Raw genomic sequence first — 27625 nt, 5'->3', positions numbered from 1 at the left:
CAAGAATCCTATACCCAGCAAAACTAACCTTGAGATTTGAAGATGAAATAAAATCCTTCCATGATAAACAAAAGTTAAAAGAATCTACAAATAGAAAGCCTGCACGACAGAATGTTCTCAACAAAATATTCCATGAGGAGGAAATGAAAAACAACAATGGAGGTCAGCAAAGGGAGGAACTACCTTAAAGAAAAAACACTCAAAGGAGAAACCAAGCCAACTTAAAAACCAAAATTAAGTCAAATGACTGGGAATACAAATCATATCTCAATAATAATCCTGAACATTAATGGCCTAAACTCATCAATCAAGAGACATAGACTGGCAGAATGGATTAAAAAGAAAGACCCAACAATATACTGTCTACAAGAGACTCATCTCATAGAAGAAGACATCCACAGACTAAAGGTGAAAGGATGGGAAAAAACTTACCACGCGCATGGACACAGTAAAAAAGTGGGGGTTTCCATCCTTATATCAGATAAAGTGGACTTCAAGCCAAAGTTAGTCAGAAGGGATAAAGAAGGACATTTCATACTGCTTAAGGGAACCATAAATCAGGAAGACATAATGATAGTAAATACTTATGCCCCAAACAATGGTGCATCCCTGTACATCAAACAAATCCTTCTCAATTTCAGGAATCACATAGACCACAACACAATAATTATGGGTGACTTCAATGCACTGCTGTCACCACAAGATAGATCTTCCAAAAAAAATCCAACCAAAGAAACCGTAGAACTCAATAACACAATCAATAACCTAGACTTAATGGACATATATAGAATATTCCATCCATCAATGAGCAGATTCACTTTCTTCTCAGCAGCACATGGAACCTTCTTGAAAATAGACCATATGTTATGCCACAAAGCAACCCTTAGGAAATGCAAAAAAATAGAGATACTGCCTTGTGTTCTATCAGATCATAATGGACTGAGAGTAGAAATCAATGACAAAATAAAAAAGAGAAATTACTCCAACACCTGGAGACTAAATAATATGCTATTGAATGAAACATGGATAACAAAAAACATCAGGGAGGACATTAAAAAATTCCTAGAGTTCAATGAGGACGATGATACAACATATCAAAATCTCTGGGACACTATGAAAGCAGTACTAAGAGGAAAATTCATTGCATGGAGCGCATTCCAGGAAAGAATGAAAAGTCAACAACTAAATGACCTAACATTACAGCTCAAAGCCCTAGAAAAAGAAGAACAGAATAACAGCAAAAGTAGTAGAAGACAGGAAATAATTAAAATCAGAGCTGAAATCAATGAAATTGAAACAAAAGAAACTATTCAAAAAATTGACAAAACAAAAAGTTGGTTCTTTGAGAAAGTAAACAAAATAGACAAACTCTTAGCCACACTAACAAAGAGGAGAGAGAAGACTCAAATTACTAAAATACATGATGCAAAAGGAAATATCACAACAGACTTCACTGAGATACAGAACATAATGAGAAGCTATTTTGAAAATCTGTATTCCAACAAAATAGAAACTACCGAAGACATTGACAAATTTCTAGAGACATATGCTCCTCCCAAACTGAACCAGGAGGACATACACAATTTAAACAGATCAATATCAAGCAATGAAATAGAAGAAGCCATTCAAAATATACCATCCAAGAAAAGCCCAGGACCAGACGGATTCTCAGCCGAGTTCTACAAGACCTTCAAAGAAGAACTCATTCCAATACTTCTCAAAGTATTCCAGGAAATAGAAAAGGAGGGTACCCTACCGAACTCATTCTATGAAGTTAATATCACCCTCATACCCAAACCAGGAAAAGACATATCAAGGAAAGAAAATTTTAGACTAATATCCTTGATGAATATAGATGCAAAGATCCTTAACAAAATATTGGCAAACCATATCCAAAAACATATTAAGAAAATCGTGCACCACGATCAAATGGGGTTCATCCCTGGATTTGCAAGGATGGTTCAACATTCGTAAATCAATAAATGTAATCCATCATGTCAATAGACTTAAGAATAAGAATCATATGGTTATTTCAAGTGATGCAGAAAAAGCGTTCGACAAAATACAATGCCCCTTCATGCTCAAAACACTAGAAAAAATAGGGGTAGTAGGAACATACCTGAACATTGTAAAGGCTATTTATGCTAAGCCCATGGGTCAACATCATTCTTAATGGAGAAAAACTGAAACCATTCCCTTTAAAAACAGGAACAAGACAGGGATGTCCTCTTTCACCACTTCTATTCAACATCGTCCTCGAAACTCTAGCCAGAGCAATTAGGCAGACCAAAGAAATTAAAGGGATACTAATAGGAAAAGAGGAACTTAAGCTGTAACTATTTGCGGATGACATGATTCTATATTTAGAGGATGCAAAAACCTCCTCCAGAAAACTTCTAGACCTCATCAATGAATTCAGCAAAATAGTAGGCTATAAAATCAACACGCATAAATCTAAAGCATTTTTATACGCAAGTGATGAAACAGCTGAAAGGGAAATGAGGAAAACAACCCCATTTGCAATAGCCTCAAAAAAAAAAAAAAAAAACTTGGGAATCAATCTAACCAAAGAGGTAAAAGATCTCTACAATGAAAACTACAAAACATTGAAGAAAGAAATTAAGGAAGACCTTAGAAGATGGAAAGATCTCCCATGTTCTTGGATAGGCAGAATTAATATTGTCAAAATGGCCATACTACCTAAAGTGCTATACAGATTCAATGCAATTCCAATTAAAATCCCAATGATGTACCTTACAGAAATAGAGCAAGCAATCATGAAATTCATCTGGAAGAATAAGAAACCCACAATAGCTAAAGCAATCCTTAGCAGGAAGAATGAAATGGGGATATCGCAATACCAGAACTTCAGTTATACTACAAAGCAATAGTAACAAAAACGGCGTGGTATTGGCACCAAAATAGACAGGTAGATCAAAGGTACAGAATAGAGGACATGGACACAAACCCAAATAAATACAATTTTCTCATACTAGACAAAGGGACCAAAAATATGCAATGGAGAAAAGATAGCCTCTTCAACAAATGGTGCTGGGAAAACTGGAAATCCATATGTAACAGAATGAAACTATACCCCTATCGCTCACTCTGCACAAAAATCAGCTTACAATGGATCAAGGACCTTGAAATCAGACCAGAGACCCTGCATCTTATAGATGAAAAAGTAGGTCCAAATCTTCACCTTGTTGACTTAGGATCAGACTTCCTTAACATGACTCCCATAGCACAAGAAATAAGAGCAAGAATCAATAACTGGGATAGATTCAAACTAAATAGCTTTCTCTCAGCAAAGGAAACTATCAGTAATGCGAAGAGAGAGCCTACAGAGTGGGAGAATATCTTTGCCACTCATACTTCAGATAGAGCACTAATTTCCAGAATATATAAAGAACTCAAAAAACTCTACACCAAAAATACAAATAATCCAATCAAGAAATGGGCTAAGGATATGAACAGACACTTCACAGAAGAAAATCTACAAGCAATCAACAAACATATGAAAAATGTTCACCATCTTTAGTAATAAGAGAAATGCAAATCCAAACTACACTAAGATTCCATCTTATCCCAATTAGAATGGCGATTATCAAGAATACAAGCAACAATAGGTGTTGGAGAGGATGTGGGGAGAAAGGTACACTCATACATTGCTGGTGGGGCTGCAAATTAGTGCAGCCACTGTGGAAATCAGTGTGGAGATTCCTTAGAAAACTTGGAATGGACCTACCATTTGACCCAGCTATCCCACTCCTTGGCCTATACCCAAAGGACTAAAAATCAGCATACTACAGAGATACAGCCTCATCAATGTTCATAGCTGCTCAATTCACAATAGCCAGACTGTGGAACCAACCTAGATGTCCTTCAATTGATGAATGGATAAAGAAAATGTTGTATATATATATATATATACAATGGAATATTACTCAGCTATAAAGAATAATAAAATTATGGCATTTGCAGGCAAATGGATGACATTGGAGAATATCATGCTAAGTGAGATAAGCCAATCTCAAAAATCCAAAAGACGAATGATCTCACTGATAAGCAGATTATGACACATAATGGGGGGTGGGAGAGGGGCAAGAATGTAGGAAGGAGGGACTGTATAGAGGGAAAAGAGGGGTGGGAGGGGTGGGGGAAGGAAAAAATAACAGAATGAATCAAACATCATTACTCTATGTAAATGTATGAATATGCAAATGGTGTGCTGTTTCTCTGTGTACAAACACAAACAACATGTATCCCATTTGTTTACAATAAAAATAAATTAAAAAAAAAAAAAAAAGACAGTAAAGGATTGGTAGTTCCAAAAGATTCTCCAGGTTCAGACCAGGAAATGTGTATCAGAGCATGAATCTCAATCTAATTAGGATTGAATAAATGGGGGAAACCAAAGAAAACAGACACATTCTCTTCCGTTGCTCTTAGATTTAACTGACCTATTTATACTTTTAGAACATTATTGTCAATTAAAAATGTTGTCATTTTCAGAATGGGTATGGAAGATCCTTCCGAAACAGTAGCAGATACTTTAGGTATTAGCTTTTCTTCTATTGCCTCCCATTTCTTCGTCTTCTGCCTGGTTCTATTATTTATTTATTTATATTTTTATCAAAAGAGGTGAGCTACAGAAAAGTGATTCCAGCATAAGGGATAAGACAAGGGAATGGGTTAGGGAGTAGCATGGTATGCTCAGACAACTACTAACAGACCAGCTACTAGGAGAGGATAAACTTCAAGCAGATTGTGGTTGAGGAGAGGGATTGGAGAGGAGGGTACTGACTTGGTGAAGTGCACCTTTGCACCATGCTAAAGATCTCAGAATTTTTCCTTTAGGTGATATTTAGTAATTAAAAAATTTCAAGAGGGATAGTGATGTGGTTAAAAGGTTAGTTAGATACTTTTGGAAGGAATTTGGAGAATTAGTTAATGAAAGCAGGAAGAACAGTTAAGAGCTTTTAAACAAGTAGAGAATAAAAGACAGTTATAGAGATAAACAAGTACGATTTTGATACTAATATTGATTGGGGGATAAATTTGGATATGAAGGTGAAGCCAGAATTAAGGACAGGTAGTTAGTGTAGATATAGGGGATCGGGTTAAATCCAGGAAATGAAGCCATGAAGCCATCTGCCTCTGGAAGTTGGAGACTGCCCCTGGGAGAATGGAATGTCAAGGATCTCCAGAGCTCGTTGATTACCAAATTTACCTTTCTTTATCAAGGACTGCAAGCAAGGAACTGCTAATTAATGCCCCCTGGGCCCTTGTCTGCCTGAATCACCTTGGCTCTCCCTGCCCATGACTTCTCACTTAATGCAAAACCAGGCCTAGTCACGACAGGAAGGAGAGATAAGGGGAGAGAGAACTGGAGAACAAAAGAGACTTTAGCCTATAAAAGATGTAGGGTGCGCGCTCACTTCTTGGGACTTTAGAACATCAGTCATGGCCCCCTTCTTCCTGCCGGGAGACATCTCTATTATTACCTTTAAATTAAACCTGCTTAATATGCTTATGCTTGCCTTGGCGTGCTTCTCTAGTGTTCAATCTTCAACATTAGAAGGAGCAGAACTCATCACCGGTAAATGGTGGTATCAAAGGGACAGGATGGATGTGAGTGGTGAGAGAAAGAGTTGAGCACTGCATGCAGATTCTGGAATCTTCATCAACCAATCTTCCATTACTAAGACTAGAAATCAATAAAGTGTGGTCAAAGAGTGATGGCAAAACCAGATCTGGTTGTGAAATGAAATAATAGAAATGTTATGGTAAGAAACCAATGCCTGGGGAAGGGATCAGTTCCCCTCCCCTCTCTCAGCCTTCCTCCAGGAAGACTGATTGACCACCGTCTTTACCTTTGGATTGTAAATAGCTTCCCCAGAGAGTCTGACTACTTCCCTTTGAAGTGTAAACGCACCTGTGGAGGCTAGGGGCCCCCAGACTAGAGATTTACTGAAGGCCTTCTAAAAAGAGCCAGCTCATCCCTTATCACACTGCTTCTGTAAACATGCTTCCCACTAGAAAACCCGTGCACAACCATATATCAGATAGACTAGAAAATGTACGACACTTGATAGCCTACAAATGATGTGAGACACTGGATGGGTACTCAGAATTCGGAGTTTTGTTTTCCTCTGGGCCTGCTGCTTCTGACCAGTCTGTTTCCCACAACAAAAGATCAGACCAAAAGCAAGAGGAAAGAAACAGGCATGGCTGGGATTCCATTTTCAGCACCATTGGAGACTTGAAAACAAGAATCCCGCTGAAAATGAATAAACACCAGAAAACATCTTTTAATCCAAAGTGTTCATGAGCTGGTAACTACAGTAAGGTCAACACATGCCAAGGTCTGAGTAAAAGTTGTAAGGTCAGGGGAACAGCTAGTGGCCAAATAAAATCGGACAGAAAGCGGCCAAAGCAAACTTTATTGGAATTTGGCTCTCAGGGGAAATTCCTAGTCCCCCAGGGTACAGGTCAGGGTAGGGAGCTGGAGAAAATCCGCACATGGCCCCCCTACCTCTGGCTGCCCAGGGTCTTTATAGGCCGGAATGGGCAGGGGTCCTACTGAATGATAGGTGAAGGTAAGGGGTCAGTGGAGTTTTCCTGCCCCTTTGGTTGCTGTGTGGTGTGCTGCCCTTTGCCTCAGTTGCTCTGCTCTCCCTCACATAGTCGCCAAAATTCCGACCTAACGAAAGTGAGACCTCAGAAAGGTGAAAACAGCACTGAAGTGGCCTTTCGTCCTGTGAGTCTGTTAAACTGGTTGACCTTGAGTATTTGCTTTCTTAGTGTTATAGGACTTGGGGAGGATTGGAAGGGAGCCTACTCAATGTAGAGTGGGGTGAGTTCAATATGAGATGCCTCCAAAACTCTAAGACCTAAATGCCTACACTTTGATTGTGTTAGTTATCACCAGAAATAAACTCAAGCCTGCTCCTCCTCCAGGCCTGCTCCTCCTCCAGAGGGCTGCCAGAAAAGTTGCCTGTGTTCAAACCTATAAGGCCTAACCCCCCACAAGCAGCTGCAAAAGCCCTACCGCACCCCCCTTGGAACCACACCTCGGCAATACGGTACATATCCTGCTTCTCTTCCGGAGTGTCCGTTTCCCCGGGGCACGGCCCCACACCCAATCACTCTCCACCGTCCTGCCTCAATCCCCTAGCGACAAAGTTTGCCCAATCACCTACAGCCCTGTCCCATACCCTGGCCTATGAGACTTCTCTCCGCTCTATAAAAGTGTGCATATTCTCTGAATAAAGCGGAACTTCTCCAGTGGACGGACAGTTGGTGTCGCCTCATTCTTTCAGTGGTGCCGAAACCCGGGAGAGATGGGTGCCTCTCTGGCTCTGTCTCTCTTCTTTGCGACACTACTGTTGCTCCGCCCTCGTCCATCTTTCCCAGTGCTGGCTCTCTTCACTCACCACCGGCTCATCCTTTCAGTAAGTCCCCCCGGGGCGGAGGAGCCACTCTCATTTGGGCTATCGTGGGACTCTTGACCGTGATCGTCCTGCAATGTCCCAACGGGAAGGGAGGTCACATCCTGCCTAGGCCTTCAGGGCCACAGTGGACTCCCAGGCTCCTCCTCGGCCACAACACTCCAAAATCGGCATTTCACTTAGACACTGCCAATCTTAACACACGACTCAATCAGGACTCATACTCCCGTCACCCAGTTTCACTCTTAAATACTCTCGGAAATTGACCTTCCCTTGTGCCACCCCTTCTTTCCACCATTCCTCTTTGCTGTTCTTTCCAGACTGCAGGATCTCCAGAAACCCTGGTGCCAGGTTCCTTCAGGCTCCGGGCCTTTGCCCCACCCCGAAGAGTGAGGGCCTGGGTGACGATCCACACCCTCCTCTTCTCCCGGTTCGTTTTCTAACCCATCCGGGATTGATTGAGACGTATCGGGACGCCCTTTAGGATGTCTTCTCTCCTTACCGGCCGAAGGATATTCCTCTATCACCTTTCTTTTTCCTTCTCTCTCTCTTTCCCCTTTCGCTCCCTTCCCTGTCTCTCCTGTCTCTCCTCCTCTCCTTTTCGGCAATGGGGACGTCTTCTTCCTCCCCCCTGGAGGACCCCCTCCTTCAATGTCTCCTAAAAAACCTTAGCACCCTGTCCCTCAAGCCAGATATCAAACCAAAACTTCTCATTGAATTTTGCACCCAGGATTGGCTTCACTATCCTCTAGACAATCAGAGTGTATGGCCCCCCCAAGGGTACACTAGATCCCAACATTCTTTGAGACCTCTCCAATTAATGCCAGCGCCAGGAAAAATGGAAGGAGATTCCCTACACCCAAGCTTTCCGTCTTCTAGCCCAACATCCCTCGCTCTGCTCCACCTGCACTCCGTCTCAGGTCCTTTTAGCCTGCAAACCTCCCTCACCTCCCCCAGGTCTCAGAGACAGCCTTCGACCCTACCCTGCTGATGACACCCCCCGCCCTTATAGGCCTCCACCTTCTGCCCCCGCGCTTCCTCCTGCTGCTCCCTCCCACTATCCCAGTATCTTCCCCAACTTCCTTTACACCCCCACTTCCTCCCACCTCTGACCCTTTTAGCCCTCCCTTCACACACTCCTGAGGGCCTCCCCCTACCCCCCTCACTAATGCCCCTCTCTGTGAAGTGGCTGGTGCCGAGGGTGTGGTCTGGGTCCTTGTGCCATTTTCCCTGGCAGACCTGACACAATTAGAGAGGAAACTGGGTTCCTTCAGTACAGATCCCACCACCTACATCAGGGAGTTTCAATGGGTCCACCAGGCTTATAGCCTAACACACCATGACATTTTCATGCTCCTGGCCAACACCTCCTACCTGAAGAACGTCGCTGAGTCTGGGATGCCGCTCAAACCCATGCCAATGACACACACTGCACCGACCCCAACCACCCACCTGGCCCACATGCAGTCCCACATTGGGATTATAACACCACCCAAGGAATCCAAGCCAGGGACCTCTTGCCTGGTTATGGGTCTTAAAAAGGCTGCCCGTAAGGTCGTCAATTTCCAAAAAGTTCAGGAAATTATCCAGAAGAAGGATGAAACCCTATCGGAATTCCTAAACAGGCTTATCCAGGCCCTCCAACAATACACCAACCTAGACCCCACCTTGGATGATGGTCGACATGTCCTTATGATGTATTTTTGGCCCAATCCTACCCTGACATTAAATTTAAAAAATTGGATCAGGGCCCAGTTACCCCTCAGACCGAGATCTTATCAGTGGTCTTCAAGGTTTTTCATAACTGGGAAGAGGAAAAGGAGCGCTGGAAGCAAAGAGCTGATCAAGCCAATTTCCAAATGCTGGCTCAGATCATAAAACCTACCCCCAGGCATTCTCCTGCCACACCCAACCCCAAGCCTGCACCTGGGGCATGCTTTAAGTGTGGCAAAGAAGGACATTGGTCAAAAGCCTGTCCCTCTCCCAGGCAACCCACCACACCTTGCCCAGAATGCCGAAAGAGGGGGCATTGGGGTTCCGATTGCCCTTTCGCCCGAAGGGGCGGATGGTCAAGTGGCCCCCAAGCACCCAGAACACGGCAACCATCTATGGTAGGGTTAGCCAATGAGGATCGACGAGGCCTTGGGTTCTCCCCCACCATGTCCATAACGAGAAGAGAACCCAGGGTCATTATTATTGTGGATGGCGCCCCCACCTCCTTCCTCCTAGATACTGGGGCCACTTTCTTGGTCTTGAGGGAATTCCGGGGCCTTACCACACTTAGCACCTCTCCTATAGTCAGGGTAGGAGGGAAACAAATTCTCCCCCGCAAAACCCTCCTCCTAACTTGCTCCATTCAAGGTAGTAATTTTTCTTTCTCCCACTCTTTCTTAGTTATGCCTCAATGCCCTGTCCCTCTCATGGGAAGGGATATCCTCTCCCTATTAAAGGTCACCATACCATTTTCATCCTTCCCCATAACCCCCTTCCTTTTAGCCCTCCTTTCTGAAACCAGGGGTCCCATCCCAGAAAATTCCCTCCCCACTTTGACCTACCCCATAAATACTACAGTATGGGACACTAGTAGCCCCTCCAATGCCCAATGTCCCCCTATTAAAAAAGGGCAATGGATCATACCTCCGCCTAATCAACGCTGCTGTTGTTCCCATACATCCCCTAGTCCCTAACCTGTACACTTTATCTCAAAACCTTCCATGCATCCCATCCACAATCTGTCCTCCTGCAGTAGGTGGATGACCTCCTACTCTGTAGTCCATCCTGGGAACAATCCCAAATTGACACTGCAGAGACATGTTTAAGCAGCTCTAAGATGGCGGCTGGCGTTGAGCCAAGAGGTGGCACATAATTAGTGTTAATACGGCGTGATCTCTTATGACCTTTTGCCTAATTAGTTAATGTCTCCTTTGTGCTAGTGGTCAACAGATGTTCCTCATTCTTTCTTGATTGGTACCGTGGGGCATGCTTCAATTGTGCTAATCCTAAGCTGATTGGCTGCCTTAGGTATATAAGACATTCTCTTCACCTGGGCGGGGGTGGCAGGTTGCAGGACGCAGGCTGCAGGACGCAGGCCCTACGCCGTACGCCACACCCTGCACCTCCAAGAAGCGACCCAACTTTAAGAAGCAGTAGACCTTTGATAAGCGTAGCCTCTCTGAAAGCGTAGCACCTCTAAAATTAAGCAAAGCCTCTCTTCCTCTTAGCAAAGTCTCTCTTCCTCTCAAAGCCTCTCTTCCTCTAAGTAAAGCTTCTCTTCCTCTATATACTAGTGAACAAGCAAGTAAGCAAGGAAGCAGCTCAGAAATAGAAGTAGTTCATTCCCAGTCCACCTCTGATAAATTCCCTCGGGATTGTTGCTGCGGGTGGCAACACGACACTGCTTCACTCCTCAACTTTTTAGCTGAGAGGGGTTACTGCCTTTCCCCTTCCAAGGCCCAAATCTCCCTCTCAATCGTGACTTACCTAGGTTTCCAGCTCTCCCCACAGAGAAAGGAAATTACTCTTGACAGGAAACAGCTCCTCACCACCCTCCCCATCCCAAAACCAAAGCCAAGATCCTCTCATTCCTGGGACTGGCCGGGTATGTACTTCAGGGCCTGGATTCCAAACTTCTCCCTGTTGGCTCGACCCCTCTATGACCTAGCGAAAGGGGACCCTGAAGAACCTCTATCCTACACACCTTGCCGCCCTTCCTCAAACTTAGACAAGCTCTAGTTGAAGCCCCCGCACTTCATCTTCCGGACCTTACCAGACCTTTTTCCCTCTACATCCACGAGAATAGTGATCAAGCCTTGGGGGTCCTAGGACAGATCTATGGCCCTTCCTTTGCCCCTGTGGCCTACCTTTCCAAACAAATAGATCCCACTGTACGAGGATGGGCCCCTTGCCTATGAGCCCTAGCAGCTGGGCACCTATTACAAAAGGAAGCCTACAAATTAACTTTTGGGGCACCTCTCACCATCCTTTCACCCCATCACCTCGAGGATCTGCTCTCCTATAAAGCTCACTAGTCCCTTCTGCCATCCAGACTCCTAGCCCTCCTATCTTCCTTCCTGGAGAATCCCACCATCTCCTTTCTCCCATGCCTGCCCCTAAACCCTGCCACTCTACTCCCAATACCGTACCCTCCCAACATACCTCTCCATAATTGCTTGGAGATCCTCCAGAACTTTATACACTGTCACTCCTCCATTTCCGAGGGCCCCCTCCTACACGCTGACTTCACATGGTTTACAGATGGGTCTTCATTCAGGGAAGACCACACCCATTATGCCGGTTATGCGGTAGTCTCCCTCGACTCAGTCATAGAGGCCCAATCATTACCAGCAGGTACTACTAATCATCAGGCAGAGCTCATTGCTGCCATCCGAGCTTGCACCTTCGCCGAAGGAAGAAACTCAACCTGTACACAGACTCTAAGTATGTCTTTCACATTCTCCTGTCCCATGCAGCCATATGGAAAGAAAGAGGCTTACTTAACACCAAAGGGAATAAAATCACAAATTCAGCACTAATCACCAAACTCCTAGAAGCATCTCAACTGCCCCATTCATTAGGGGTCAATCACTGCAAAGTCCATCAAAAAGACAACCGTAAAGCAGAACCAATACACCACTCTTTTCAGTGCACCCCTCACCCCTCCAACCCTCTTAAGCTCCATCTCTCCTGCTCCCCAACCCTGTCTCCCCCATTCAGGAAGAATGACTCCCCTCTTAAGCCTCCTTCTACTTCAACTCCCTCTCTACCCAGAGGGTTCTCAAAAACCATCCTTTGTCTGGAGATTTAAAGTGCGTGAAACCTACATGGACAGGCAAATCAGTATCACTCATCTTGCCGCCACAAAGGACTGCCCCCTGACAGGGTGTTCCTCAGCCATTGACATTCCCCTTTCCCTTACCTCCTCCCAATTAACCTGTTGGTGTGCAGAAAAGCTATTTCTCTCCTACTTATGCGCTACCCATGACCAAAACTCCACCAGTAGCCTCCTAAGGGGGCACACCTGAAATTCAGATAACCTCTTTCTTCACATCCATGATCCCTGGAATCCCAAGTGGGCTTCCCCTCGTAGGTACGCTTTCTACTATGGATGGTCCCCCAAACCCTGGGGCTTCTTCTCCATTTCTCGGGAATACGTCCCCGTACACGGAACTCTTTTCCTGGTTTCTGTCAATATCCAACACAAAGAGGAACAGCTCTCCTCTGCCCTAGAACCACCCTCCCACTCCTCCGCCAACTCCCCTGGGTCACCCATTTACACTTGGGTGCAGGTTCTACTCTCGCTGTTCTCAATCGTTCCCTTCCTTCCTTCTCCCCTGGGAACTGTTTTCTCTGTGCTTCTCTTGCACGCCCGCTTCTAGCCTATAGACACACACAAGTTCTAATCCTCCCTCTGCCTTTATCCAAAAACCCCTCCTCACTTGGATGTGGCCCATTCTAGGCCCCTTAGCTGTCATCTTAGTGGCCTGTCTCTTCCTACCTTGTATCGTGAAAGTCATTCAAACCCAGGTGGGAAAAATCTCTAATCAAACCTTGAACCAGCTCTTAGGAATCACCAGCTTCTAGCCACCAAGGACCCAACCAACTCCTCGCAAGAACATCTCACCAACTGTTAAGATGACCAACCCCTTCTGTCACTAGTGGCAGCTATTCCTGGAAACCCTTGCCGCGGATGCCTGGATGGTCACCCCCAGCAACTCCCTCTCCCAATAGGATGACCAGCTGCAAATTTTGTGGTTCCAAGGGACTTTCATGGACTTCCCTCCCAGTGAAGTGACTGCATTTGGCCTTCTGTTATGGGGACTAATAAGTGGCCTACTCCTCAACCCTCCCTTCTTGCCTCTACCTTCCCCATGATGACCCACTCCAGCAGGAAGTAGCCAGAGGAAGAACAACAACCCCATTCCGATATATAGAGGAAAAAAGGAGGAATATAAGGCCTAACCTCCCACAAGCAGCTGCAAAAGCCCCCCCCACCCCCCTTGAGACCACACCTCGGCAATATGGTGCATATCCTTCTTCTCTTCTGGAGTGTCAGTTTCTCGCCAGCACGGCCTGCACCCAATCACTCTCCTCTGCCCTGCCTCAATCCCGTAGCAACAAAGCTTGCCCAATCACCTACCGCCCGGTCCATACCGTGGCCTATGAGACTTCTCTCCACTCTATAAAAGTGCGTGTATTTTCTGAATAAAGCGGAACTTCTCTGGTGGATGGACAGTTGGTGTTGCCTCGTTCTTCAAAACCCAGCAAAGGAGGCAAACAAGTTTGAGGTGTGTAACTATAAGCAGATCCTTACACAGGTTTTGAGTAAAAATTCACACTGCTTGGATGACATGGTCAGAAATCCCTTAAATTAAACTTAATGTGATCCAAGACTATTGGGACCCTTACCACCTGCTAAAAATCCTTTACAAAACTAAAATCCTTTCTAAAGAAATGCACCTGTATGACAGCCCCAAGAGTTAAGAATCAAAGCAATGAATGAGAAGAAATGGCCACTTCATGGTCAAAAAGTACTAAAGACACAATGAAACGCTCAAATGAGAGCCAGAATAAACAATAGGAAGTAAAATCAGACCCACAGCATTAACAGACATAAAACAAACTGTGTTCACAATATAGTTCCAGGAGTAAAAGGGGCCAGAAGGAATGAGTAAAGAGAAGGTAGATTAGAAAGCAAAACAAAGAGAAGTCATGTCAAAAAATGTGATAACTGAAGTTTTAAAAAATTAACATGCATGTTTAATAGGAGATAAAACATGGTTTCGAAGAGAGCTGAAAGAGATCCAGAACAATTATTCAGAACGAAGCTGAGGGAGCCAAAGCAATAGGAATCATGAAAGATGTTAAAAGGCTTTTAACATATATTTCATGGAAATTACAGAAACAGAGGAGAAAGAATTGATCGAAACAATATTTGAAGAGATAATTATTGAGAAATTTGCAGAAATTAATGAAAGACACTAATCTACAGATTCAAGAAGCCCAATGCACTGCCCCCCAAAAATGAATAGAAATCCACACATAGCCAGATCATACTGAAATTGTAATAAAAGCACAATATTTCAAAGGCAGATTATTTTTAAAAGCAACAGCAATTAGACTGATAGTTCTTTGACAGCAACATCAGAAGCAAGGAATGTGGAAGATTGTGTATAATGGGGGAAAACACCTATTATTTAGAATTTTACGCACAGTGGATTTTCTTTCAAGAATGAGAACAATATAAAGATGTTTCAGAAAATATGAGTTATATGATAAATGGGTTAAAATCTCTAAAAACAAAGAAGTTCCAATTTAATTTTTTTAAAATAGCTATCTACATGTTGCTCATAAGAGACACATTTAAACATAAGCCACAGAAACATAATTTAAACATAAGCCACAGAAAGTAAAATGTAAGTGTGGAAAAAGTTATGTTGGTAAAGTATTAAATAATAGCTGGTGGGGCCTGGAGTTGCTGTGCTATCTTGCAATAACTATTCCTTTGTCTCTCAGAACAAAGGAGAGATAACAAGGCCATCAGTAACATAAGTCAACAACTCTATACTATAGAATTAGAAAGCCCAATCAGAATGTGTATTACCTTATATGGGAGACAAAGAGCTAGCAAGAGGAACTAAGAGGAATTAAGAAGAGATATACATGATAAGTCCCTGCTGTGCTCCACAGTAAGTCTTTGGATGCTGAATCTTTTAGGCCAATGTCAGCACCAATAAAATGCTGTTCCTGCTGAACGTGCCCTGTCTCTCTGTTTGAGAATCCCACAACACTATGATAATCTAAGCACAGTAGACTTTAGGAGGAAGAAAAAGTCCTAGGATAAAAAACACTGTAAAATGATGAAAGATTAAATTTATCAAGAATTTATAGCAATTCTAAAGTTGTAAGTATCCAAAATCATATCTTCAAAATACATGAAAGAAAACCTGACAGTCATTAAGAAAGACAATTTTATTTTTCAAGTAAAGAAATAAAGATTAAATTATAAGGAGCACAGCATAGAAGAGATTATTCTACCCTTTCAGGAAATTTAAACATACTTTTGCTGAATAAATTGATATAGTAAATTTTAAAATATGTGAAGTTTTAGGAAAATTTGGCCCGATGACTGTTTTGTGTTTGTGAGGTAATTATTTTTAAATAAATTTCTAAATAGCTGAAAGAAAATTGAAAGAATAACATTTTATGACACATGAAAATTATATGAACTTCAAGTTTTAGTGTTCATACTTTTATTGGGACACAACTGAGCCATGGCTTATTTAATTATTATTATCCATGGCTACGTTTATGCTCCAATAGTAAAGTTAAGTAATTGTGACAGAGACCATATAGCTCACAAAGTCTAAAATATTTAGTAGCTTGTTCTTTATAGAAAAGTTAACTGAACTCAGATACAGATCTTCACAACACAACTAACAAGTTTTATCTAATAAATATAAAGAGAACACTATACAAAATAACTGTAAGATACTTGTTATTTTCAAGCACAGAATTTTTTAAAACCTTGACTATATGAGGTTACAAATCACATTTCAACACCTTTCAAACAATTAGTTTAAAATCAATTATAAAAGCAAACTAGAAACACATCATAGATTTGGAAATGTAGGAAGAAGTTTAAATAATTTGAGAGTCAAAGGAAAAGCTGGAACAGAAATTAGGTAATAATTAGAACTAAAAAATAATTAAAATACTTTAAATAAAATAAAAAATAATTAAAATATTTAATTAAAATAATTAAAATAAATTTTATTTTGTGAAAGTTCACAAAAAAATTGAAAAGCCAGCAAGCATCTCTTTGGGGAACCATCCATGCCTAGCAAAATCTGGCTTGCATGAGCCATGGGATACAGAGGTCTGATTCCCAGGAATTGGCAGTCACGGGAAACTGTTCCAGACCATCGGGGAGTAAGTGGCCCTGTATGGGATATGCTAGTTCCCTGAGCAAATGACTTCCCTAACTCCACCCCATCCTTTTCCTCACAGAAGAAGCCCCTCCTGTCTGGGCCCCTTTACCTGTATGACTATAAATAAAGGTGAAGGTGGGGTTCTCCATCTTGTTGGAGGCCAGATCTGATATGGCCCAATCCACCACACACCCTTCCAATTGAAAAGAGTATCAGCTCTTGTGAGTTTATTGATTAGAAAAAATTATTAGTAATTAATTGATTTATTGCTGGCACCACTGTCCTCCGGCAGTTAACCCTTCCCTCATCCACTCTGGACATGGCTGAAACCACCACACATCTCTAAATGTTTAATCTTACCAGTAATCAAATAAATGCAGATGAGCATGATAATTAAACGCATTAATTACTAGTCAAGTTGAGTAAGGTTAAAATGGTGATACCATCTAGCACTGCAAGAGTTTGAGGAAGTAGATATTTCCATACTGTGCCCGTGGTAGGGGCAGGCATGAGAAATACTTGTCAGGACAGCTATCTTGTCATTTCAATTATGGCAGACTTGGTTGCTTACTCAACAGTTATCAACCTTCTTTTCCCTTATTAGTCATGCTCTTCTCCTGAGAACAGGGCCAAAAATTTTAAGACACTTGTTTTCTCAGCCTCCTTCTGCAGCCAGATCTAGTCAATGAAATGCAAGAGGAGGTCAACTGGGCATCAGGGGATCTGGAAATATTTTCCTCTGTAAGTATTTCCTCTGTAATGAAAAGAGATACTCGAGGAGAGTGCATGTACTCACTCTCTTTTCCTTCTCCCTGGAAGTTGTCCCATGAGGACTTTATGCCTAGGACTGCTGTGCCATCTTGCAACGATGAGGAAAAGGCCTACGGCACTCCAGATACGCCTATTCAGAAAGAATTTTTTTTTTTTTTTTTTTTTTTTTGCTATGCTGGGGATCGAACCCAGGGCTTGTGCTTGCAAGGCAAGCACTTTACCAACTGAACTATCTCCCTAGCCCAATTCAGAATCTTGACACCCTTGAACTGCTCAGTAAACCCTAAAGTAGCAACCCAGGTGGTACAGCTAATGTTGTGTAGGAATATATAATAGCATAGGAAAAGTTCATTTTTTATTACTAAGGGAAAAGAGCAGTTCAGGAAACTATACATAATTCCACTATTGCAATAAAAAATTATCTGTGTTTGCATGTATCTGAATATATTCATAGCAAAGGTAAGAATTATTATGATAATGATGTTGAACATTGATTAAACACCTAAAGATTATATTAAAATCAGTATCAATTGACAGGCTTCTATTGTCACCTTTCTTTGGGATGGCAGTCTCAAATGGAGTCATTTCTGACTTTTGTTGAGAAACTGATTCCCTCAAATCTCCACTATGAAGGCTGGTGAGCATTTCAGGAGAAGGATAGACGCGACCTGAATCAGGACTACTGCTCACGGTGCCATCAGCAAAGAGGATCTGAAAGGAGAACAAGAGTGCTTAGCATTCTCAGAAGCAAGGAAAAAGTTAGTTAGCAATAAACATTCTGTATCCAACTGAAATAGGTTCAAAATAATCCAAAGAAGAAAGGTTGATGGCAGGCCTCCAGACTCGGCATCACAAAGTATGTTACAGAAGGGAAGATTTGGAGCTCAAACAGAATAACTTAATAACCAGCACGATAATATAATTTTCTATTTTCCATTGACTTTCTGCTTTTTTTTCACTTTCCATCTTTTGTTGATTTAGTTTTTTTTTCCATTGTTCACTCTTTTCCTATGCATCTTAAATTTTCAAATGAGTACATTTAAAGATTACATATACTTACATGTATAGTTTCTACTATTATCTACTTACTATGTATGGTATCTTTAGGGTACTGCAGATACATCTGTCAGTATCAGTATGTACAGTCTCCCAGTGAATATGACAAGGAAATCAAATGTGTACCCAGTTCTTATTTTTTATAGGTAACTGGTTCCCTTTGGGAGGTTTTGAAGATTTTCTTTCTGAGCAGTCTTAAAATTGTATGATGACATATTTACATGATCTTATAGAAATAAACTAGTGTTAGTCCTGATTGGCACTTGATTGATCTATGTAATCTGAAATATTTTTTTAAGAGTTGGAAAATTTCTTAGGTTATTTTTTAATTATATCCCCCCTTCATTCTATTTTCTTCTTCTAGAAATTCTACTACGTATATCCCTTTTCTACAACTTTATTTAATCTCCCTGATAATCTACCCCTTACTCCTTTATCTTCCACAATTATTTTACATTTATAAGCACTCTTGCTTTTTCCCATAAGTTTTTTAAAATCACTATTTTGTTGAGAAATTATTAACCTCTCAAGTCTTTGCCTATATTACTTAATTTTTTGTTGTTAAGTATTTATTCTCATTTTGGGGTGATTTTTTAAAATGTATTAAAATTTATGCTTTATTTTCATGAGGTTGGTTTCCATGCAGGTTGATGATTCCTAGGTGTATGGTCTCCATTCTTGTTGGAAATCCCTATTGGTTTCATGGTTTCTGGTTCCCAACTTCCAGACAGTAGTAAGTAACATTTAGAACTGCCCTGATTTTCTGAATCCAGAGGTGAAAAATGTATTAGAACTCTCATTTTGATTTTTTACAGTTTTCTCTTGGGCATGTTGGTTCTCATTTCTCCATCAGTCTGATCTGACCTGACTTGTATTTTCTAGGGATTTTTCCAAATATTCTAATCTATTGGTGATACATTTTGTTGTTCTTCAATACTTCCATGAATTTGTTATCTAGAAGTGTTTTTCTATTACTTTCAGGTGACTTGAGAGGGAGAGGAGGTACACACTGTGTTCAGTCTCCAATCTTAGATCATGCATAGAAATGGCAAGTTTATTTGTATGTTGTTTGTATAGATGGTGTTTTTTTCCTTGAACTATTGTGCTCTTTATTTGTTGTTTTAAGGTGTCTTTCTATTCTATTTGTTCTCTTCCCTGCTGCAGTACTTTTCCTTACTCATAGTCCATCTGTCTTTGATTTTGCAGCAGGGGAGAATAGTTTATACAATATATTCTTTTACCTGTGTGGATCCATCCAACATATACTTAACAATGGTGCCTTGACTGGTGATAACTCTTGATGCTTCCTGCTCCACAGGTGGCATCACTGTCCTGTAGAACTCATAGTGCTTCAATCTCTCTGGGTAACTCTGACGGATCATGATGTTCCAGGTGGGCTCATCAGTTACAACATGTTGACCTTAAGAAAAAGAAAAAAGATTAAAGCTATTCTGTGAACTGGGCAATACTGGGAAGCTAAGAGTTATTTTTTTGCTTAACTGTTTTCATTCTTTTGTGTGCATCTGAATAATAGGGCAGTTTCCATTCCATGTCAGATGGCCCGGAGAACTGGTTCCTCAATGCTCAATGACCTTGTTGAACTTAAATGTAGTGAATAAAGTCATCTGTAAATATGTGACAGGTACCTTCTCTGTGAATAAGTCATTCTCCATAAGGAAGCCTGAAACATCTCAGGGCAAAATTTTGAAGGAAGTAGAGTTTTACTTCCCTCTGTTGGTGCCTTTCTTTCTACTTCAAGTAAATACTTGGGTACACAATGCTACCATGGTGTTGCCTGGTTGCCCAGAAGCCCAGGGAAGTCCCTCACTCATGTACTTCCCAAGTCACCCATCATCTTTCAATGTTCCCTCATCGCTAACCAGACCCAGATTTCTCTCAGTGTTTTGCTGTTGGCTAACAAGGAGGAAAGTGCCTAATTTGCTTCTTCAAAAAGAAAGTACTGGACTGGGGATACAGCTCAGTTGGTAGAGTATTGCCTAGCATGCACAAGGCCCTGGGTTCAATCCCCAGCACCAAAAAAAAAAAAGTACTAGTGGGTCACAGTGGCACATACCTGTAATCCCAATGACTTGGGAGGCTGAGGCAGGAGGATTGTGAGTTCAAAGCCAGCCTCAGCAACTTAGCAAGGAGCTAAGCAGTTTAGTGAGACCCTATCTCAACATAAAATATAAAAAGGGCTGGGGATGTGAATTAGTGGTTAACCACCCCTGGGTTTAATCCCTGGTACTATCATGGAGAAATTCTGGCAGGGTGTACCTACTCAGTTTTTGCTAATTTAATTATTTCCTCTTAGTTTATAGTATGGTTTATTGCTGCCTAAAAGTCTTAACCAAAGGAAATAATATGTAGTGATGACATTTTAAAGACTCTATCAGTGGGGGAATATTTCACAAAGAGGGCCCTTCATGACACCCCTCAAATCACAGAAGTAGTAATAGTGATAAAATAAAAATATTGATATTTACATATGCCAGATGCCCTATATTTGTGTCTTATTCAGTCCACATCAGCAACCCCTTAGACACTTTCATTTCTCAGAGTTTTTGAATACAGAAATAGAATCTTGGAGAGGTTGTAAATTCTCTAAGATCACATAGCTGGTAAGTGGCAGAACTGGGATTTGAATCTTTTTTTTTTTTTTTTTTCATGAGGGATTGAACCCAGGGGCATTGAACCACTGAGTCACATTCCAAGCCTTTTTTATTTTTTATTTTGAGAGAGGGTCTCACTAATTTGCTTAGGGCCTTGCTGAGTTGCTGAGGCTGGCTTTCAACTTGGGATCCTCCTCCCTCAGCCTCCAGAGCTGCTGGGATCACAGACATGCACCAAGGTGCTTGGCTGAATCATTTTCTTATACTGTAGAAACAACCATCACTACCACAACACAACAAGAACAAGACCAACAACAACAACAACAAACCCACAAAAACCTTAATAACATTGAACACCCTGTCTTACTTTGGAAATGGTTTCTCATTGAATTCCAAAATCACCCAGGAAAGAACTCAAACCTAGGCTCTTCTTCTGATGTCCAAGACTGACCTTGAAGGTATTACTACTTTGGTATTTATGTTACAGATATGTTCAGACTTGCAATAGGACATTTATGATACACAGAAGGTTTTTAAAGGATGGCATGTTCCAGGCAGAGTTACTATCCACATTTTTTGTCTTGACATGAGGCTGAGTACAACAGGGTAAATAATAAAAGTAAAATGAGACAGATGTGGCAAGTATAAAGCTGGGTTTGATAACAGGATCCAGCAAAGAAACCCACTCTTGAACTTGAAAACAACATCCCTTCCAGTACACTTGCTGCATCACAGATTGTGGAAGAACTTGGTAACCATTGAGCCCAATGGGTCCCATCTTGGAAAATCTGCACCACTAGGGATTCTTAGAAATAGATCAGGGGTCCATGGTCTGTTATTCAGAAGGCCTAACGAAAAGCAAAACTAAGACGAACTAAATTAACTACAACATTTAACTAAATTTTCTTTTGGCTGGTGAAACAATAAAACATTATTTAAAAATAAGTATGATGTTTTTCTTTGACAGAAACACTTTGCAAATGTGTCATACCAAAGGAAATTAAATTTAAAGAGAATGTGTGGTTGTGAATAAAATAAATATGCATTAATATAATCTAACATTTATCAGATGAGGAAACATGGTCCAGAGACAGTAAGTGTTTTAAATAGTCATATAGTGAGTTCGTGCCAGGGTCAGCTTTGGAACTCAAGTCCTAGTTTGGTGGACTTTAATGAGTCTCCTACTTCTATAACAGTGGTTCTCCATTTAAATTATACTGAAAGTCAACTGCCAGTGTGTCATTCCAGCAGGTTAATTCAAGAAATCCTATTTGTACTTAGTTGCTCATCTGAATAGATTAGAAACCATGTATAGAAATAACAAAATATATTAATTTTATGCTGATACTTAGGAATCAAGCCTGGTTTTCTTCATTCATTTAATGTGCACTCATCTCAATTTACTTAGTGCTCACTGTCCTTTGTTTTGGTCAACCATAAAGTGCTGTACCTATGGCCCTCTGGAGAGACTGAAAGCCAAGGCCACATAGGAGTTGTTAGGAGCACTGGATTTGCCACCTAGAAATTGGGCAACCCTGGGCAAGTTACTGATCCTCCTAAATCCTCAATGTCTTTATTTTGTAAAATAGAGTTATCAGTACCTAGATCATAATATTTGTATTTTTCCATATATATTAAATACTCAGACAGAACTCAGCTACTGTTAGTGCTTGAAAATGGTCATCATTACTATTTTCATTATTTGAAAATAGCCTATTGTTCACTAACAACAGAAAGTAGTAGGAAAATACATAGTTTTCAATGCAGATCTGTTTTCTATAGAGATGCTTGCTCCCTGCCTGCCTGCCCCACCCCAGCTGGCACTCACCTTTTGTCTCTTGCCCAATGAAGGTCAACAGAAGGCCACTGGGACAAGACACATTTAGGTTTTGGAAGATGGGAACATAAGGAGTCTCTTGTACTGCAGGTTCTGGTTCTACTTCTTCCTGCAATTAATTTTGCATGTGAATCATTGCTTGTCATTCTCTGAACGAGCTATTATTTATTTTGATTAAGAAAGGTCTTGGTGAGTGCTTATGATATAACTTGTGAACAGCTGAGTAGACCTTGCAATAGGTCCTGAAAGGATACTGAATCGTTGCTGTGGGGAAGTTTCTATTCTTCTCATAGAATGGCACATAGACAACTGAGACAATAGCATGGTAGTGCCAAATAGCTGGCATATCTTTCCTCAGGAAAGGGAGATATTAAAGTTAATAGAAATAATTGGGAAAAGATCTATTATGATTTGAGTCTGAAAAGTCTCTGAAAAGTTCATATGTTGAAGGCTTGATACCCCCATACAGCAATGTTCAGATATGGGGTTTTTGAGGAGTGATTGGATCACAGGACTCTGATCTCATCAATTGATTGATCTATTGATGGGTTCATAATTGCATGAACTATTGGGAGGGAGTGAAATCTGGAGGAGGTGAGGCCCAGTTGAAGGAAGTAGGTCACTGCGGGCATACCCTGGAAGGATGTATCTTGTCTCTGACCTCCTCTCCTCTGCATCAGGGCTGCCATGAGCTGCGAAGCTTTCTCATTCCAGGACCTTTTCCCCTGATGTTCTGCCTCATATCAGACCCAAAACAGTGGTCAACTATGGACTGAAAACTCTGGAACTGTGAGCCAAAGTAAATCTTTCCTCCTTTAAGTCAGTTTTTCCCAGGTATTTTGTGAAAGTGATGAAAAGCTAACACAGGATTCATGGAGGAACTGGGGCTTGAAATAGGCCTTGAATAATGCCTTCATTTGGATGTGCAAGGTGAGGGCAATGCTATCGTCTGAATGCTGGTGCCCCCCCAAATTCTTATGTTGGAATATAATACCCAAAGTGCAGGCCCACTATGGAGACAGGTCTTTTGGGAAATGAAGTCGTCAGGGCTCTGCCTTCATGACTGGGATTAGTGTCCTTATAGAGTCCCAGCAGAGCGCTCCTTACCCTTTCAGTCAAGTGAGGACACATAGGAGGTGCCATCTACAGGATGCCAAGCCTGTCCCACTTTGATCTTGGACTTGCTGGCCTCTAGACCTCAAGCAATAAATTTCTATTATTTGTAAATCATTCAGTATAAGATATTTTATAATAGCAGCTCAAAAAGACTAAGACAGGTGGAGTATGCAGGAAACCATCATCCCTTCTTCATTTTTTAGTATAATTTTTATAATTAGGGTGCTAGATTTATTATGCTAATATAGTATTTGACCTTATTTTTCTATAATTAGCATGCACTGCTTCTGTAGCAAGTAAAAGCACGAAAAGGAAAAAAAATAAAAATAAAGAGTGATTTATAAGTTAATGAGAGTTTGGGTGTGTGTACTTCAAAATTTCATTTAATTCTTGGGAAGTTATGTCAGAATGCTTGCTTGGTTAAATGTACAACTCCTAATGATAATCATTTCAGCTTTTTGGTTAGTTCTCTAAATACTCTTCAATTGCTGGGCTCATTTATTCTTAAGAGTTTTCCATTGTAGATCATTTAGGTTTTTCTGTCTTTTCTTTGTTTCTAATAAAGGAAAAAATATACATAATTAGCTAAAAATGAATTAAAAACTCAAAGCAAAATTAAGAGGAAAAGGTTTATGAAATTCTATGGAATGAATGGAAATACTCAGACCTCCTATGTCAAATTTATCAATGTACACAAAATCAGTAATAATCTTCCCTTACCCTTCCATTATCATCAATTTTTAAAAATAATGGGTGAACTGATATGTTTGCTATCAAGTTTCTTTGGACTTAATTCATTTTACATGAATTATCTAGGATTATTCTGTTCAAAATTTGAGATCTTTATTTAACAAGGATCAACTCTTCTGGCATGAGAAAACTCATTTGGTATAGCTGTATAAATATGATGCACAGACAAATGAACATTTAATTTAAACCTTACAATTTTTAAAGGGTCAGACTGTGACATCTAGGTTCTTGAGCATTTTTTCACACTTTTTTCCTTCTAATAAGTTGAGTATTTGTACTTTGTATTTTTAGTAGTAAATATTAAGAAGCAAAATTTAGTGGTGATTTTCTTGTCCCTCTTTTAAAACTTTCTTTTGAGAGAATTTTGATCTGCGTTCTATTAGGGAAATGTTTAAAATTAAAGCCTGTGTGTATGTGTGTGTGTGTGTGTGTGTGTGTGTGTGTGTGTCCTATGAAGAAGGGTTGCCGTAGAGGGTGGACTACTCTTTAACAGCAACCGGCTATCCCTTAGTCTGGCTGAATTCTTAGCACACCAGTGTCTAAGTCCAAGTCTAACAAATGGAATTGTTTCTGTTGCCTACTTACAGACCTTTGTCTTCCGATTGTTATTTATCTCAAAAGAACTAAATAAAGTAATAAACGTAGGAAACAGTGGGAATTTATGCAACAAAAGCGAAGACCACAGTGAGGAAAAGACTGAGTTAGTTGTTCAGAGCTCAGAATTAAGAATCTGAGACAGTTTTTGTCTGAGAATGTCTCCTGAAGTGGGAATCCAACTTTTGTGGCAAATTCTTCTAGTTGAAACTACAAGGAATGATAATGCGTGTGTGCAGTAGAAAGTGTATATGCTATGTTTCCGTCATCTATTTCATCGCTGAGACCAAAAGACACGACAAGAACAATGTAAAGCAAAAAGAGTTTATTTTGGCTCATGGTTTCAAAGGTCTTGGTCCATAGATGGCTTACCCTGCAGTTTGGGGCCCAAGGTGAGATAGAACATCATGGCTTAAGGACATGGCAGAGGAAAGCAGCTCAGGACACGACAATGAGGAAGCAGAGAGAGAGTGAGAGAGAGCACTCTGCTCACCAGAGAAAAATATAAACCCCAAAGGCATGCCCATCTCCTTCAACCACATGTAACCTACCAACAGTTACTACCCAGTTAATCCACTGATTAGGTGGATTTATCAGTTCATTTCTGGAAATTCTTGCATTGTCTCACACATGAGTTTTTGGGGGACACCTCATATGTAAACCATAACGCACTATGCTAACACGACAGACATAAGTAAGGGTCTAAAAAAAGTTAACATTGAGGCTGAAACAATTTGGGAATCTGTGCCAAGATTCATTTACCTTTTTCTCTTCTTCTTTTGGGTGCTCTTCCTCCTTAATGGAGTCTCTGACTTTTTCTTTGTTTTTCGGTTTCCCTTTTGTTTTGCCCTGAGGAACAGTTACTATAACAGGAATCACTGTTGTAGTGAGTGCTGAAGGGATATTCAACATTGTACTCAAATTGGGATCCTTTTCTTCTGTAAACAGGAAAGGCGGAAAAAAACAAAAAAACAAACAAACAAAAAAAAACAAGGAAATTAAACATTTGATATACTTGTTAAATAACACATCTAAAATATTTACACAAGTTGGCAATGATTTTTTACCTTAGTAAGCTTCCTCAGTTGTATATATTTCATGGGGGTAATATTGATTTAAAAATCAGGATTGTAGTTAGAAAATTAGATTTAATGCTTTAGTATGCTTGAGTCATTATTTCATATACTCTTGCTTCCAAATAGACATTGTAAGCTCTTTAATGATACAGCACTTTACTTCCCTTTGCTTATTTGAGAAATGCAATATATAGAAAAAATATTTAAAAGTATGGAGTCAAATCTAAGTTCTTGTTAGTCAGATTTTCATCACTGTGACCAAATACCTGAGAATAAAAACTATAAAGAGGAAAAGTTCATTTGGGGCTCATGATTTCAGAGGTCTGAGTCCATGGTTGGCTGACATCATTGCCCCACCTGCCTATGGTTACCACCAAGTAGTTCATTTAAATTATCAATCCATCAAGTACAACAATGAGGTTGCAGCTCTCATAATCTAATCATTTCACCTCTGAACATTGTTGCGTTGCCTAACATAAGGATGTCTGGGGGACATTACTAGATCCAAACCGTAACAGATCTGAACTCAAATTGCAGAATATAAGGACATATTAAATAGGAATAGAATAAAAGGTACAAACAAGGGAATCCAGAAAAGGAATAGATTATTTCTGACTGAGATGATAAATGAAGTTTTCTTACAGAAGATCTATTTCTTCTGTGTTTTTAGAGATTGTTGAAATTCTGAATTGAAAACCGATGAGAGGAAGAATCATGTGGGGAGCTCCAGAGCATCCCTTTCATCTTGAATTCCATTTTCATCTAGGTTCCAGGACACCATTCCCTGGATCTTGCACTTCTCTTCTCAATTTTTTCTCACTCTTCTTTACTAACTCTTCTTTTTTGTTACTCCCTTAAATGTTTTCAGGTCCTAGGATGTTTATGTTTTCAACTCTGGAGGCTCATAATAATTAATTACTTATGAAATTTTTTAAAAAGATGCTAAGAACCCACCTTGACCTACTAACCACAATCAGAAAATTAGGCCCAAGCAGTTCTATTTGTGAAACACTACATGTGATTGTGCTACACAGCCAGGGATGAGAGCTTTCATTGTATATATTAGATATTTATGATTTTATTCACTCCTGGGGTTCCAAGTGCCATCTACATGCTATTGACTCCAGGATTTATATCTTAAGGCATGACCTTCATGCTCAGTTCCAGATCCATTTTCCTAGCTGCTTTTAGACATCTCTTGACCATGGTACTAGAGACATTTCAAACTCTATCAAGAAACAAGATTATAATGATCCCTGTGAATGTTGATCCTGCAGAAAAGGAACTACACAGTCAGGTGGATGACTGTCTGTCCTAACACATAGTTTTAAGGCTACATAGAATAGGGATTAACTTCTAATTCTGTAATGCTTTTTAAAAAATATGTTGTGGTTAGATCCCTTTAAAATGCATGAAAACCCACAGATTTCCT

General features: G+C 40.6%; 1 protein-coding gene across 2 annotated transcripts in view; it reads right to left on the bottom strand.

Moving 5' to 3' along the window:
- Spag17 (sperm associated antigen 17) overlaps window positions 1–27625 on the bottom strand; it is a 230243-nt gene that overhangs the window by 63164 nt on the left and 139454 nt on the right. For both annotated transcript variants that reach the window (XM_047539956.1, XM_047539948.1), the window contains exons 25-28: window positions 25880–26055; window positions 22649–22766; window positions 19450–19628; window positions 17704–17863 (exon numbers count right to left, since the gene is read on the bottom strand). In XM_047539956.1, the coding sequence (XP_047395912.1) occupies window positions 17704–17863; window positions 19450–19628; window positions 22649–22766; window positions 25880–26055 (633 nt within the window). The remainder of the gene's footprint in view (window positions 1–17703; window positions 17864–19449; window positions 19629–22648; window positions 22767–25879; window positions 26056–27625) is intronic.

The sequence above is a fragment of the Sciurus carolinensis genome, chromosome 1, assembly GCF_902686445.1.
Source record: "Sciurus carolinensis chromosome 1, mSciCar1.2, whole genome shotgun sequence".
Lineage (NCBI taxonomy): Eukaryota > Metazoa > Chordata > Mammalia > Rodentia > Sciuridae > Sciurus > Sciurus carolinensis.
The sequence above is the reverse complement of the archived record's forward strand: the minus strand, read 5'-3'. Positions and strand labels throughout refer to the sequence as shown.